This window comes from Schistocerca americana, chromosome 5, assembly GCF_021461395.2.
Source record: "Schistocerca americana isolate TAMUIC-IGC-003095 chromosome 5, iqSchAmer2.1, whole genome shotgun sequence".
Lineage (NCBI taxonomy): Eukaryota > Metazoa > Arthropoda > Insecta > Orthoptera > Acrididae > Schistocerca > Schistocerca americana.
This window is the reverse complement of record NC_060123.1, coordinates 226,523,505-226,540,978: the sequence shown is the minus strand read 5'-3', so window position 1 is coordinate 226,540,978 and position 17,474 is coordinate 226,523,505. Positions and strand designations below refer to the sequence as shown.

Below are 17,474 nucleotides of genomic sequence, written 5' to 3'. Positions count from 1 at the left end.
CGACTGTCATCTCGTCAAAGATAAAAAAAAAAAACTGTTTAGCGATAGTGCTGAGCTACTGCTCATATGCCACTAAGTCACTAATACCAAAGAGGAGACCATGAAACTTTTGCATAAAAATTTTACATCCTGTAAACCTCAAAAACATCTACAAATTTAATCACATTCCTTTCCACTATACTGTATAAGCAACACATAATTTTTTTTAAATTTATATCCTTCCTGGTGCTGCAATTTTAATGACTGGCAGTGTACAATAGCATCATTTGCAAACAGCTCCATGGACAAGACGGTCCTGGTAAGCATAATGAGTGGGCACTGGCCTTCCTTCCTGACCTTTGTGCTATTTGCTACAGGGCTCCATCACCTGTCGAACACTGGAGCACCCCAAAGATCAGCTAATCCACCCTCTGTGCTTTCCTCCCCTTTCTGAGAGATTGGTCCCAGCCTCTACATATGAGGTGTCCATGCTGGTACTTTCAGTAATAGACAAGATCTCAAATCTATTTTAAAGGCATAATAGGATAGCTGTGCAGCTAATATCCAACTCTGACTTCCACCCAAAAACTAAAACCCTCTCACAGTTCGTGCTGCATCCCTCCTTCAAGACAGCAACCTGCAACACTCTTGTGTCCCATGGGTGGCCATAGTTCAGGCATCATCTGTCATGACAGGCACAAGTGTCAGCAAGCCAAACAACAATCCACACTCATCCCACATGTTGCTAATCTTCCAGACAACAACAGCAACATGCTGATTTGTTGCATATTAGAGGCTGCTACTCGGGTAGCTGACTGTGTCTGGGGAGCACACAAGGATTTTTTTAGATTAGGCAACTCTCTGTTCAATCCAGATAACAGTAGCTGTAGGAAACTTTTAAAGACACAGAGATTACTGCATAATAGGTGTAAAACAAAGTTTTGCGCAATAGATAGAGAGATGCTGAATGAAACATGTTTGGCTGTCAGGAGAGTAATGGGTTTCTTTACAGTGACTGTATGCTATGGAGGGTCCTTGCTTTACGAACTGTTCTACTGGGTACATGTCTATCCAGTGCACAGTCAACTATTCTTTTAAACTTGAGCCATAGTTTCTGCAGATGCTCCTGCCCTGTGCTGAAAGTTTCAAGGTCCTCATAGAGATACTACACTACTGATTTTTTACCCAGGTTACTGAACATATATCTCTTTCTGCTTGTTTTAGTTGTCCTTCGTACTTTGGTAATCATTGTTGCCACAACCACACCATAGTCACTGATACCAGTTTTGATGCATACATCCCCAAAGAGGATAGTTCTATTTGTTGCCATTAGAGCCAATCTACTTTCTTCATGATTGGTGTTCCTAACTATCTGTTCTATGTAGTTTTCAGAGAAGGCATTTAGTAATGCTTTATGGGATGTCTTATCACATCTACCACTAACAATACTGTATTTTCTCAATTAATTGTTGGATGACTAAAGTTTCAAGTGAACATTAAAGTATGATTGGGAAACTTGCATACAGGTGAACTGAGGTTTTCTCTAAAGTTTTCGGTTACATCTGGAGAGGAGTCTGGTGGGTGACAGAAGGATTCATTTATTATTTTACACCCATTCCTGACACTGGGTCTTGCCCAAACAATCTCACATGCAACGTCAATTTCTATCTCGGTGGATTTGAGTTTCTTGTCTATCTTGACAACTACACCACCTCCATTTCACATTTGTCTGTCCTTTGGATATACACTTAAATTTTCCCCAAAAAATCTCACTGCTATCAATTTCAGGTTTCAACCGGCTTTCTGTACTTAGTGTTATGTGAGCTTCAATGCTTTTCAGGAGTGCTTCAAACTCTGGGACTTTGTTGCAAATGTTTTGGCAGTTAACTATAAGGATTTTAATACTCTCACAGGTGGGAAACATTTCTTTTGATCTTACACTGATACTTCTGGGTTTCCTACAGCTATTGTTATCTGGATTGAATGGAGAGTTGCTTAATCTAAAAAATCCTTGTGTGCACCCCAGACACAGTCAGCTACCTGAGTAGCAGCCTCTAATGTGTAATGTACACTTGACCTATTTAGGAGGACCCTACAGTTCTCCATCCTACGGCCCAAGTCCAGGAAGTCACAGCCTAGCTTGTCACAGAATCTTCAAAGTCTCTGGTTCAGTCCTTCCACTACACTCAAACCAAAGGACCACAATCGGTTCTGGGGACAATGCTGCAAATTGTGAGCTGTGTTGAAACTCCATGCACAAGGCTGGTCTTCTCAACCTTCTCTGCCAGTCTCTGGAACAACCAAGTATGATCTCGGAGTCCAGACGACAGGCATCAATTTTTCCAATGTGTGCTGCAATCTGTTGCTATCTGCACCATGTTCCCTCAATGGCTGCTAGAGTAGCCTCTTCAGCATGTTGAATGAGACACTTGGGTGTACACACTTCCGCTGCCATTTCCCAAAGGGGTACCATCATTCGCCATACCTTTTAACTGATGGTGATTAATAGACCCCCCACCCTTTTGCATTTGCCTCGCTCCTCTTGACACCAGACAGAACAGGTTTCTCCAAAAGAGGTGAAATGGGTCTAACTGGCTCAGTTTCAGTTTCAGTGAAAGACAGCACCTCAAACTTGTTGGTTAGAGGGATTGGCGCAGCACCTTGAGTCCTCCCTGGACCCCATCCACCCTGTATAAGATGCCTAGATCTAGCATTGACATGCCACTCACAATCAAGTGGATGAGAAATGATATATCCTGTACTTTCAGCAGAGGAGACAGGATCCACAGGAAAGGATAGTAATTGAGATATCTCTGGTAATCGTATCACAGGTACACAACTCTTAGAAGCTGTTCCAACACACTGATTCACAGCAGCTGCCAATCGTTTGACAGTAGTCAGGGCAGTTTATAGCTGTTGGTTGCGAACATCAACCAACTCGTCCTGTGTTGGAGAACAGCATTCACAGTGGGGCTGCATACTGGCTGGTGCAGTGTATAACAGGGCAGTGAACAAATAACTTTAAATTAAGCCTGCTGATTATCTTTTGATTTGTTGAGCTAAAAAGTTGCTGATCCCTATACAAATTGAAGCACATACACAAAACGAAATTTCTATTCAGGCGGCACAAAAACCTTTGGTAATAGTTACTAGTTTCCTAAAACCTTTTTGAGCTTAATTATAGATGTTAGCAAATTGAAAACAGAGTCAATTTGTGATAAATGCAGATAACACTGGTCAACACTCATTTTCTTGCCAAGGATATTTGAGTGGCTTTAGGATGGGTTAGTGGTGCTGAGGACGAATATAGCAACCATTTATGCAGTTTGGCTCTAGTTTTTGAGATAATGCATGATTTATTCAAAAAATTAGAAAAAAATTGCTAATACTGAACTCGAGTGCTACAAACTACAATGAAAAAAGAAAATAATCTTTATAAATAGCTTCTATGAAAACCTGATAGGCATTTGTCCACGTATAAAACATAATTGAAAAGTTTCTCTATAAGTATATCATTTTCCGTCCATGACGAACCGCTTCCTGCACGCTTTCCTTTTATAGGTCTCTTCAGAACAGTCACGTTGCAGATTCCAGCAATAATCTGCCATCATATGCCTGTCCCATCTTCCTTTATATCTTTCCTCTATTCCTTTCATATCTTGATGGAACCGCTCTCCTTGTTCCTCACTGAAATCACCTAGATTACGAGGAAATCGATCCAAGTGGCTGTGAAGGAAGTGCAATTTTATGCTCATGTTAGCTCCTAAGTTTTGAAAGTTAGTGAGCATGTTTTTGACCAGTTCATCGTAATTGGGAGCTTTATGGTTGCCCAAAAAACATTTTACAACAGCGACAAAACTGTTCCAGGCCGATGCTTCAGTGACAGTCATGACACTTGTAAAATTGGTATCGTTGATGAGCCTGCGAATTTGAGGACCATCAAATATTCCTGCCTTAAGTTTTTCACTACTGAGTCCAGGGAACGTATTGCAGATGTATGTGAAGCAATTACCATTTCTGTCTAAAGCTTTGGTGAATTGCTTCATTAGTCCTAACTTAATATGTAATGGTGGAAGAACAATCTTGTCCCTACTAACCATAGGTTCATTAATGATGTTTGCTTCACCAACAGCCATATGTTCCCTTGGAGGCCATGTTTTCTGCTTCCAATGTTCGTGCTTTGCCCTACTATCCCACATGCAGATAAAACATGGGTGCTTTGTGTATCCACTTTGTTGTCCAAGCAAGAAGTTCACCATTTTCAAATCAACACAAATCAACCACTGGTGCTGCATATACTGAATTTTCTGCAGAACCATCTTGATGTTAGCATATGCTTCACAAAGTTTTGTTGAGTGGGCAATTGGAATAGATGCGTAACGATTGCCATTGTGTAGGAGAACACATTTTAAACTTCTAGTGGAACTGTCTATGAAGAGACGCCAGTCCTCTGGTCTATATTCCGGCAGCCCCAATTCAAGTAAAAGTCCAGGTATATTGCTGCAATACACTATAACCTCTTCTTGGTTGAAGTATGGAAGAAGGTTTTCTTCTCTCGTCCGGTAAGCTGTTATTTTAACACTTGGATGAAGACAGTTCTTTTCCTTAAGCCTGGATGCTAAGAGTTCTGATGCTTGCTTTGAAAGATTGAGTTCTCGTATCAAGTCACTGAGCTCCTTCTGGTCGAACTGCTGGGGTTGTGTCTCACGTCCTTCGTATTCCGAACCACTACTTGTACATTCCTCGCCGTGCACATCGTCATCTGATGATGTTAGCGTGGGTAATGTTGTGAAGGTTGGTACAGGAACATCGTTGCTGTGCAACCGGTCTTCTTGCTGACTCCAAATCGGGATATTCCCACTTTCGTTTTTTGAACCTATTAAAACCTTTCACATTAACAATGCAAAAATAGCAATCATCTGTATGGTTCTTCTGCTCTCGCCATACCATAGGCACTCCGAAGTTTAAGCTTTTCCTTTTTCGTTTTGTCCACTGCCGTAAGCACTCCACACAGCATTTACAAACTTTATGGGGTGCCCACGCCTTGTCTTGATCTCCAAGTTTAATTCCGAAATATGCCAGATACGCTTCCTTCACAAAAGGAGTGATATTCTTCCCGTTCTTTTGAAGAACGTATTCACCACAAATGTAGCAGAACTCATCTGGATGGTTCACGCAAAGACGGCGTGAAGAACTCATGGTTTCCTAAAACAAAATTGCACAAATACTACATATTATGCAGAACTTTCTTGTATTTGCATGTCAATCACATCCAACAAACATCATTAATTGTTTTGTGTGAAATGAATACTCACCTCTTATTTGCTACGTCACGATGAAAAGGTTCTATCTCCTTGAAGCTGCACTGCACATGTGTGTGACTTTCTACCATCGCCATTTTTCATGTTTACACTGAACGCTACCTATCGGCTGTTGCGGGGATTACCTCGGCCAACAAAAGAATGTCGAGTACCGCCGAATTCAAATCTGCACAACCCTCAATATCTTCAACACACGCACCGCACAACAGGACTGAACACATGCTGACAGTGTGATGTTTGCATGATGTAATCCTCAACCACACAGATGCACTCCCTGAGCACAATTGTTTAATAAAGATAGTACAATATCACTAATTAAAAAACAGGTAGCAAATACATTACATCATATATGGACCCTGCAGTCGATATTATCCACATGAAACTCTCATTTCCACAAATAACCTATATCTCAAAAACCAGAGCCAATTTGGAAAAAGTACAAATATACTCGGAATGAGTATCATAACAATATCCCATTTTCGTTCAAACTTCCCTGGCAACGAAAAAAAAAAAATTATTTTGTAGAGCTGTGTAATATGTAGGGATAACCCTTTTTAAGGGAAAACTAGATGTAACACAATACATTAGTTAGAATATCTGCTACAGTAACTAAATCACGAATGCCAATTTACTACAGATTACTTGTATACAGGGTGTTACAAAAAGGTACAGCCAAACTTTCAGGCAACATTCCTCACACACAAAGAAAGAAAATATGTTATGTGGACATGTGTCCGGAAATGCTTACTTTCCATGTTAGAGCTCATTTTATTACTTCTCTTCAAATCACATTAATCATGGAATGGAAACACACAGCAACAGAACGTACCAGAGTGACTTCAAACACTTTGTTACAGGAAATGTTCAAAATGTCCTCCGTTAGCAAGGATACATGCATCCACCCTCCGTCGCATGGAATCCCTGAGGCGCTGATGCAGCCCTGGAGAATGGCGTATTGTATCACAGCCATCCACAATACACGAGCACGAAGAGTCTCTACATTTGGTGCCGGGATTGCGTAGACAAGAGCTTTCAAATGCCCCCATAAATGAAAGTCAAGAGAGTTTGAGGTCAGGAGAGCATGGAGGCCATGGAATTGCTCCGCCTCTACCAACCCAACAGTCACCGAATCTGGTGTTGAGAAGCGTACAAACACTTCGACTGAAACGTGCAGGAGCTCCATTGTGCATGAACCACATGTTGTGTCGTAATTGTAAAGGCACATGTTCTAGCAGCACAGGTAGAGTATCCTGTATGAAATCATAACATGCTCCATTGAGCGTAGGTGGAAGAACTTACTGACAAAACTAAAATGAGCTCTAACATAGAAATTAAGCGTTTCCGGACACATGTCCACATAACATCTTTTCTTTATTTGTGTATGAGGAATGTTTCCTGAAAGTTTGGCCGTACCTTTTTGTAACACCCTGTATTATGCAAAGGACAATGGTAGCTTTTGAAAATTCTCGAAAACTCACATTTATTTGCATTGACATACATTGAAATTCAGTAGTGATGTATTCTTTAGCAGTTGCTCTGAGCCAAAAACGCTGATTTGCTACGAAATAGGTTACATACCCAAAACACTCGTACCAACAAGTTTTGTTAGTGTCCAAAAATTGTCAAAAATAACCTATTTCTCACTTAAATAAACAGTGAAATTAGATAATGATTGTTTTGAAAAACCACAGGCCTACTGTTCTCAAAAATTTTAAAAGAGCCCAATTAAATTCAAGTCTACACAACTGATGATAAAAACACATTCTAACATATGTTAGCCTGCGGATGACAGTAAGAGCTTTTCGCAACACTCGTGAATGTTTGAAATTTCACAATACAAATAGGTATTGATGCAATCAATGAACCATTATGCAGAAGTGACATGAACAGTAAAATATGTGAATCTAGAACTTCAAATACAAATACACACAGTCTCACAAAAAGCAAAATCCCAAAGTCGGCTTTTATATATAAATAAAAGGGTGTACTGCATAGTTTTTTCACTTAGCTGTTTCTGTGTACAGTTCTACACTGGCATGCAGAAGGAGAACACTGTAGTGTGAGTTTATCTCAATCAAAATTGCTAAATTATGCAGCACCTACAAAGCACATCTTCTGCCTGTTGCAGCTAACAATGCATTTATAGGTGAATGATATTTGTCAGTTTCCTGCAGGTCTCATTCTTATCCCACATCACACCACAAAGCACAGCCACAGTTGCTGCACTATTTGTGGAAGGTGGGGCTCTTCTCCTCACAACTGCTAATTAACTACACGGAGCTTGCTTCCTCCATTCCCTGCATCCCCCACTATCAGCAGTGGTGAAAAAGCTTACAAATGGTACAATGATTTTGTGGCCAAAGCAGCTAACTTTTAATAGGGTTCTGGCACTTAATCCAAATAAATCCAGATGAGGAAACTTTTTTTTTTCATTTTTGAAATTTGGACAGAAAGGAGAAGAAAGGGTAGACATCCAGCTTCCATCCATGAGGTTCTGGGGCAATGTGCCAAGCCCTCTTGCCCTGTCATTCAAAACCAGTATACATGCCACTACTGATGATGAAACGTTCCACGTCTTTTGGCACTACCTCTTTCATCATAGTAATCACAAACACAAGGATGATACTACAAGATTAGCACACTGACAGTAATCAACTCCACAGAACAGTTACACAAAGAAACAACATTAATCCTCAGATTCAACCAAGTAATGTTAAATGCCTGTATTTTTAGAGCTATAAGTAATATTTAAATAACATGAAAACTGTTCTTCTTCATTTTTGCTACAATTCAATGGAGCATATGTTCTGTGATAAGTTGTTAAAACAACTGACAAACATTGCAGAAATGCTTACATGATTGACGAAGGACTCTTGTCTAAGGCATGTCGCTGTCGGGTTACAGAGCAGCTGATTTTGAGTCGGGCCAGATCTCTAGCGAGCCCAGCTGCTTGGTGATGCTGCCCGCCCGCTATTGCAGCTTCCAGACGACGCAACAGGCGGTTTACTGCTAAAGTGTTCATGTTATGCTCTGGAGGAGATGCCTGCAGGTCAGCTGTTCAAGATACCAGTAATACTCATTACAGTTTGTCACACTAGCAAAACAATTATGAAACTGATGTGGCAACCTTTCTAGTCATTTTTACAGTAAGAATGTAACTACCAAGGAAAAGGAGAGTGGTTCTTGTAATGGCAAAACACAGGACTCAGAAAATGTACTAAGGAGACGTTACTGGATTTTACACCAAAGGGCAATGTGCAATAGCTACTAAAGCACATACCATTGTGTGAATTATGACTGGATGCAGTACAGTATCTCATATTATCATTATTTGGTTTTAGTCGCTAAAAGTGTACAGTGTACTTATTTTCTCTTTGACCATGTTTCTTTAATTTAGCACTGTGTTAGGCAGTTACACTTCTGTCAGTTATTATACTTGATATTTACCAATTTCTATTTAACTATGTTGAAACAGAGTACTCCTACGATCTAATTACAAACAGAAAAAAACACATAAATCCAATTATCGAAATCTACACAATTTTTGATACATAATTTAGTACATGTGAGGAAAAATTATGAATATTAAGGAATCTTTCTATTAATAAACAAAAATGAAAATAATTTTTGATATTACTTTTAAATAACACAAATTATTTAAGTTATCATCATTTATAAGATGTAAACAACACTGATGTAAAATACAGGACGGGCTATAATATGTTTATCAGGATAGATCACTGGTAACCAAACTCATTGAAAATTCAAAGAACAAATCTAAAGCTATATGGGTAGTTATCAAAAATCAAATAGCAGGTGAAACCAAACAACATTAAAATATAAACTTATGTTAAAAAGGATAAATGATGTCTTGCCCATCAAAAATTTCATAGACTTCCAACAAAAATTTTGCAGACATAAGTGAACAGTTAGTGAGTGGACTGGAAGAAAAGAACAAAATATCACCTCCATCATCCAGTAGCATAAGAAATGTGTCTACATCAGTGTCCCTCTAACCCACCAATACAGAAGAAATCTTATCTGTTATGAAAGCCTTGAAAACAGAATACTCATGTGGAATTAATGGAATACCAGATGCAATTATTAAAAAATGCTGTCTTGCTTTAGCTGACCCCCCGACACAGTTGTGCAACAGCTCACTGGCATCGGGAACCTTCCCTTCATGCTTAAAAATGGCAAAACTGAAACTACTGCTCAAAACAGGAAACCCAGAAGAAATTTCAAATTATAGGCCCTACTGCCTGTATTCTCAAAAATTGTAGAAATTTTTTTTTTTTTAATAAGAGATTGTCTGATTTCCTAAATAAACATAAAATTCTCTCTTCCTCACAGCATGGTTTCAGGAAAGGCTATTCAACTGAGTGTGCAACATATGAATTTCTTAATGAAATCTATGCTAAAATAGATGAGAGGGAGTTTGTGGTAGGTATATGTCTTGTTTTATCCAAAGCTTTCAACATCATTGGCCATAATCCCTTACTGAAGAAGCTTGACCAATTAGGAATTAATCTTCTGGGGCAACACAACAACAAATATTAAACTTTTCAGGATGCAAAAGAGAATATTAAGAATTATTGAAGGGGTAAACAAAAGGAAATCAAGCAGACCCATATTCAAAAAATGTCAATTCTTCCTCTTCCTTGCACTTTTATATACAAATCGTCAGTTTTCATAAAAAAAATATATTGATAGACACCCAGATATCTTATTAAAAATGAAGATATACATGCATACAATACAATACAAAAATTTAATCTTCATATGGATCAGGTGAGAACAAACATTGTGCCAAAAAGGCACTCTGCATATTGGGATCAAAATTTACAATAATCTGCCTAACCATATTAAATCAGTAAGTAAACTCAGTAGTTTTAAGGCTAAACTAAAGGCATATTTAATTGATTATTGCTTTTACAGTCTGACAGGTTTCTAGAAACCAAACAACAAAAATAAATATGCATTATGAATATTCTACTTTGTACGTCGTCTCTAATGTTTATTGTATATATGATTCTTTGCTAAATTACTTAAATAACTAGTCACTAGGAACACAATACAAACTGTATTTTATGTTGTGAAGACTTGTAAAGACTGAAGGTGCAGTGGATAAGCACATCAAAGGGATAACAAATTGTTTGGTAGAAAGACAAAGCACTTCTACAGTGCTAATCGAAATGCACATACACCTGGACAGAGAGAGAGAACAGTAGTCTCTCTCTCTCTCTGTGTGTGTTGATCCAAAAGCTAAGCAATTTATCACCCTTTCTAAGCAGCAGTGAGCTCCTCCATGCTTCTTCTCTTTTTGTTTTGCTAAGTAATGATCTATCCCCACATAATATATATTAAAGATGCAAATTACACATTACTGATCATGCAATATCTACCTAGTACAAAAGCTGAGCACACATGACATCGGAATAGTTAATCACATAAGTAGTTTCTGTGGGATGTATTATAAATTACTGACAATTGGGCCAATGATTACCTTTGAAATCAGCCAGTCCTTTGGGTAAAGTTAGCTGTGCTGTGAGACGCTCTATTTCACTGTTGTCCCCACTGCTACTATCTGCAGACCTGGTACTTGCTTCTGATGCTGCCCTACTGTGGTCCTTCACTACATGGCGAGGAGATTTGGACTTAGGTGACTTCAGGCCAGATGTTGATGGAAGAGGCTGATTACCACTCGAAGGCTGCTTCTGATTTTGCTGATTATGATGCACTGGAATGTCTGTCACCTTAGAACCAATTGAACTTTTGTCTGGAGTTGCTGAATGTCTTGACAATGGTTGAGGTGATATGCTGTTCTTGTCCCCAACACTTGTAGCAGTTGTGGTTCCCTGTGCAATAGAATCAACAGAAGATGGTGGATAGTTAGCATAGACATGTGGCATATTAGTTTCATTACCAGTTTTTGTTGCTTCTATGCTTGCAAAATCTCTTGCATGTATTAGCTCAAATGTTCCTTTGCCAATGCGATTGTACTGCTTGCTTGCTGATGTAAACAAGACACCATCTTTAACTGCAGCAGTAGATATCTCTTCTACTGTTACTGGCAATACAGATCCATTTACCTGAGCTCTCTTGACTACTTGCAAATTACTGTCACAGCTTTTTTGTAAGTAGCTGTTAACTGGTTCAGATGTCTGTTCAACTTTCCGTATAACAGAATTTGTTTGAACAGAGGCTGAAACTTTGAGTGGCTTTGAACTGTTGAATTTGTTCATTGTAATATTTTCTACAGTAACTTCAGAACTGTGTGTTTTACTTGTTTTGATTTCACTCAGTTTTGAAGACCCCTCTTCTGTCAACAAGCTATTTCCTCTGCTGGCATGGCTGCCTCTTTGTAGTGGAATCTTCTTAATAGCCCCTTGACCGACGGCAAGTTTTGCATTATCCTTTTCATGATTCAAAACATTGTTGTTTTGCTTTAAAATATCAATGCTGGGTTCTGAAGTCTTTGCACTAGCCTGACTGGTAGTCCCTTTTGGGCGTTTTGGGAGAGAATCTTTCATCTCTTTTAACATTTCCTTCAACTTCTGTTTCTCAGCTTCATCTGCAGGCATTTTTATTTTTCCTGTATATATCCTTTCTGTTTTTACAGACTTGTTTTCTTCATTTAAAACTTCTACAGAAGGAGAGTCATTGTATTTACTGGTGCTATTGTTATTGCTTCCAGCCTGACCAAAGAATGCAATTCGCGCCTTTCTTACTTCATCAACATCTGGATCTTCCTGAAGTCCATTGACTGTAGATGAGCTACTGTCATTCTTTGAAATCAACTGACTGGTCTGTTTCTGATCATTCTCTGTCTTTTTAATATCAATGGCAGTTGCTTCTATGTTGCTGGTATCATGTAGTACTCTGACATATCCTGAAGTAGAAATACTATCTTTTACCACTGTCTGTGAACTGTTTGCTTGGGAAACTGCTTGAACGGATGTTACTCCAGCATCAAGACCCAAAGAATCTTTGCCTACTTTTTGCTTTTCTGAGTTACTTGTCCTTTCACCATTTACTGTTCGCTTAGAAACATTCTGATTTGCACTGGGTGGAAAATATCGTTTTAGTTCCTGCTCCCAGTCAATAGCACCTTTAGGCTTATTTACAACTGTATCAGCAACCTCACTTTTCACTTGCTCTTCAACATTTCTCTTAGCTGGACTTTCATCACTGTCTGAAGTTTTCTGGAGATTTAAATCCTTGGTCCCTGTAGGCCTTTCCTCAATATTAGAGGGTTTCCATTTACCACAAGCATCACATGTAAGCCTCCAACGAGGATTCTCAAGTGTACATCTAGGGCATGCCCAGATTGAAAGCTGTCTTGGTTTATGATCACCTGCTATTTGTAATGCTGTTTTATTAGTGGTGGTGTTTTCAGATGGTTTAGCAGAACCATTACTATTATTGGAGGTGTTTGAGGAAACAGGTGTCGCTCTCTGAGGCTGGTTATTCTCTACAATACCATTGCTGTGCGAAAGGCGGAAATGTGATTTTTCTGTACTCTTTGAGGATGGATGACCAGTTAATATGGAATTGTCAGCATCAGTGGCTAATGGTAATATCTCTTCTTGAACATTGGGTATATTTACTGGAAAGCCACCACCCTCAGCAAATACAGACTGATGTACTGTAACAGATGTGCTTGATGTAGCTCCTGAAATTATTGAATTACTGGTGGGTTGTTGTTTCTGTTCTAATTCTTCATGGTTTTCAGGTGTCACTTTACTATCAGCTTTAACACTTTCACCAGCAAACGAAAATCGTTTTTCTGTAACTTCCTTGGAATACTGTTTGACACCATCCTTTGAAAAAAATGATGAATTCACTGTCACTTTTGTCACATTACTTATAGCATTGAAAAGAGAAATAAGTTCTCTAGCTGAGCTGCGTTTAGGAACCTCCACATTTTCAGATATGGGTTCTTCAACAACTACATCCAATTTGTTTGCATTTACTTCAGGCTGAGTGTAGAATTTTTCATCATGTGCTGCCATAAGTGCTTGTTCTCGTGCATGTTCCTTCTGCACTATCTCTGCAGCCTCTCGATCGAGCTCACTAATACTTGCAAGAATTGAAACTTGTGACTTCCTCTTCTCTGCTTCTTTCTTTTTTTCATCATTTCTTTCTAACCGTGAAAATATATTGAATCTGCTGCTGGTTACAATGCTGCTTCCATCATTAGATATAGCAACATTGTTTATTCTTGGAATACCAGATTCTGGCATCCAGTCACACTCCTTACTTTTATCTTTATCTTTCTTCTTCTCAAGACTTTTCATAAAATCTTTCTTGAATCCTGTTATGCTATTTTCTCTTGACACCAAGCTCCTTTTGTACCACGGACGAGGTGATACAGGTGCAGCTTTCGAATCTGATGACCCCGAATCTATCTTCGGCATTTCTTTATTAGGTTTCAAGACCCCACGTTCTAGTTTTAAAGAATCATTGCAGACTACAGGTTCATTCTTAGCACCCAAATCTGACCTTACAGTTACAGGAGAAGATGGTGGTGATCCCATACTTCTCCTGTCTGCATGTGCTTTCAGTTTTGCAATGTTAGCAATTAGCCTTTCCTTTTCCTCTTGTGATAACCTATTCTCTGTCTTTTTATCATCTGCCTGTATTTCCTTGTCCTTGCTTTTCTTTGCGCTCGTTTCTCCCGATTGTTCTATTGCCGGGGGAGGGGGTGCTGGTCGCTTCTTTCTACCGATACTTGAAAATTGTGGACTGTGCTTATCTATAGGATCTGCAATACCATTTGTTGAATTTTTATTTACCAGTGGGGGTGGTGGAGCTCTTCGTTTTCCTCTCACATGGCAATATGCACCAGCTCTTCTGTCTTTGCAGGACTCACTAGCACTCCTTTTATGACGTGGTTGATTGAGACTACTCACTTCACCATTGTCCATACTATTTTTGTTATGCTTGTGTTCCAATGTATTTGGAAGGCTATAGTCATTACACTGTGGCTTCACAAACTCGGGAGGAATTGGAGCTCTACGTTTTTTCTTACCAAGTGAATTTAAACTACCTGGAGGAGAAATTGGAATGACATGGTTTGCACCATTCAACACATTTGTTGCTCTCTGCCTTCTTGTAGCAAGGACAGGGCTTTCATTTGGAGTGTTCACACCACTTCGTAATATTGTATCACTACCATACAATTGGTACTTTTTCTTTAGAGTTAAATACTTTTCCTGTTCCCTTAATCTGTCCCTGTTAAGAACACGTTTTTTGTACGTTTCTGTTTCAGGTCCAATGGCAATCCACTTTTCTGGTGGATTTGCTGAACCAAACGGTCGATATGCTGCAGGAGTAACAAAAGCAAAACTGTTAACTGTAGCAGTGCTAAAAAGTGTATCAATGCTACCACAACTTGAACTCTGTGTCCGTATCAGTTTTGGAGTTGAAGGGATTGATGGCAGTACCAAACCATCTGCAAAATCCCCAACTTCATCATCTTCTTCATCTCCTCCACTTTTGCCTTTCTTGAACCACCGAAGAAAGGAAAAGAATCCACTTGTCCCTTTCTCTTTGCGTGATGAAGATGAAGTCTGCAGAGAAGCAGTAATGGAAGAATGTGACTCCTTGCTTATGCTTCCAGTGCTCAAAACTCTGCTGCCGTGTGCCAAGGGATCATTTGTGTTGAAACTCTCTAGGCCAATTTCTTCAGATGAATTCATTCTTTTGATGAGGTCACCATTCTGAGATGTGTTCAGAGGTGATTTACATTTACTGACATTTGTCAGTGCAGTACATTGTTCTTCATTTGTATCAAATATTCCAACTGGCTCATAGAAATTACTATAGCAATCATGAAAATCATATACAGAATCATCTTTAGCATCATACCACTGATATTCACTGTAGTCACCTGATCTGCATGTTCGGAAAGATCTATATGATTTTGAAGACTTAAGACTTCTCAGGGATCCACTGTATAGTCTATAACTCTCCTTTCTCACTTTGTACAATGGGGTGGTTTGTGGCAATGTTTTAAAGTCACTTTTCACTTCACACTCTGGCTCCTTTGGTTCCTGTATGACTGAAAGCCGCTCAATTTGGCTTGCTGGGCGCTTCTTCCTTCTGGCGGCTGGTTGTGGTTTGGCACACGGTTCGATAGTCACAGGCTGAAATCAGATTACAGCAAATATCAGCATCACAACTGATGCCCAAATAAAGGTTAGTAGTGGCAACTCCATGCAAAATTTTGCACTGCACACAACCAGCCAATCACAAAAGAGCCAGAGGAGTGAATTTTAAGATGCAACCTCATATTCAAGATGAAATCAGAGTTTTAACAAATTTTATTATGGAATACACATGTGTAACATTAAACAGGGGAAAGAAGTGAGAATTATAACCTCCATGATTCTGGAGAGAAATCTCTCATTTAGATGGTAGCTTATTCATATGCCACAGATTCTGCTCTGCTGCATGCAACAAGCACATCCAAGGAGCCTAAAGCTACAAGAATTTTCACATATAGCAGAATGAATGGCCTGACAAATTTTTCTTCATAGTACAAAAATCACAATGTGATACTTTTTAGGGGCTCATTTCATATTCTGTGGTAAAAAAACAGCAGAAGCAAAACAAGAAAGCGTCCAGTCAATTATACCTGCTGCCATTAGTTGCAAAAGAATAAATCACATTTGAATGGAAACTTGAGCTAATACAGCTAGTACACTAAGGGGTTTAATTGGAGTTATTTCTGCATAAATGTAGTACTTCAGTAATAGCTATGAAATGGAAGGCAGTAGGTTGTCCATGCTGGCAAAACTAGTAAAATTAAAATGTAATGTTTTTATCATGCCAAAATTTTAGTGATCTATTATACAACTATGCAACACCACAGTATTTCAAGGGAATGAAAAACATATGTACACAAGTATGTTACTTTTTGTAGGTATGGAAATGAACTTACACATGACATTTACTACTAGCCTACACAAAATAAGGAATGAGAAATGAGATTTAGGTTTACAATGACATGAACAATATTTCATTGTGGCTATTCTTTGCTGAAAACAAACATGAAATTTGTAATGTACTTCCAAACATGAATTACATTTGCTTGTGTAGGACTCAAGCAATAAACAACTGTAATAATTACTGAATACTATATCACAGAAAACTACAAAATATTAACATGGAACTTGAAACCGATCAGTCATTTTCTGTTTCCTTCTCTCGCTCTCTCATGGGACCTCTATAACACTGTGACTTGATCATAAAGCATGTTCAGGTGAATAATAATTACATAACTAATACAATAATAACTACAGTGTGGCTGTGTAAGGAATCTGTAGTAGAATAATGAAAGGCTGACAGCAACATATATCATCATTTTCAAAGGCACACATCAATTCCCAGTCCAGTATATAGATTAATTCTTGATAATCATGAGCAAAGAGTATCATCTGTTTGACTTTTGAACTTGGTAAAAATTCCTTTACCACATAGAAATTGGATCTCTCAGTCCGTAACTCAAGTTTCAACAGTAGGGGCAGTTTGAAGTGGAAAACAGAAATGAGCATTTGGCGTCATTGGCCGGGAGGCCCCTTGTGGGGCAGGTCCGGCCACCTTGGTACAAGTCTTATTACATTTGATGCCACATTGGGCGACCTGCGCACCAGATGGGGATTAAATGATGATGAAGACAACACAACAACCAGTCCTTGAGCAGAGAAAATCCCCGAACTAGCCAGGAATCGAACCCGGGCCTGTAGGATGGCAATCCGTCATGCTGACCACTCAGCTATTGGGGTGGACAGTTTGAAGTGAGAATGCTCTGCCTTTATCATCAAATCTCTGTTTCAAAAAGGGCTGCAATGTCCAGCTATCTCTGCTTCTGTTCAGTAGTAAAGCTGTAATGGATTAATTATGAAGAAAGTTTTCTCTGGTTTACATAACATGTAAGACTTCTAAGCACTGCAATTGGTGGAATCCATGTGTACTCAAAAAGTCCTTCACAAGTAACATGGCAGCCTTCTTTAAGAGCATCTGCTAGCAGCTTTATACTTTGTTCATCTGTTCACATACTTGCTTTCCTGGTACCGATGACCATGGCAGTCTGGTCCCTTTAATCCCCCAACCCAACCAACCAACTTGCTTTCCTGGTCTGGTATCATTGTTTATGTTCACTTGATC

General features: G+C 39.0%; 1 protein-coding gene across 3 annotated transcripts in view; it reads right to left on the bottom strand.

Annotated features, from left to right (window-relative positions):
* The window catches only part of LOC124616764, a 443,813-nt gene that overhangs the window by 61,591 nt on the left and 364,748 nt on the right, over positions 1–17,474 (bottom strand). For all 3 annotated transcript variants that reach the window (XM_047145148.1, XM_047145147.1, XM_047145149.1), the window contains 2 exons: positions 10,807–15,451; positions 8,156–8,354 (listed from right to left, as the gene is read on the bottom strand). In XM_047145148.1, the coding sequence (XP_047001104.1) occupies positions 8,156–8,354; positions 10,807–15,451 (4,844 nt within the window). The remainder of the gene's footprint in view (positions 1–8,155; positions 8,355–10,806; positions 15,452–17,474) is intronic.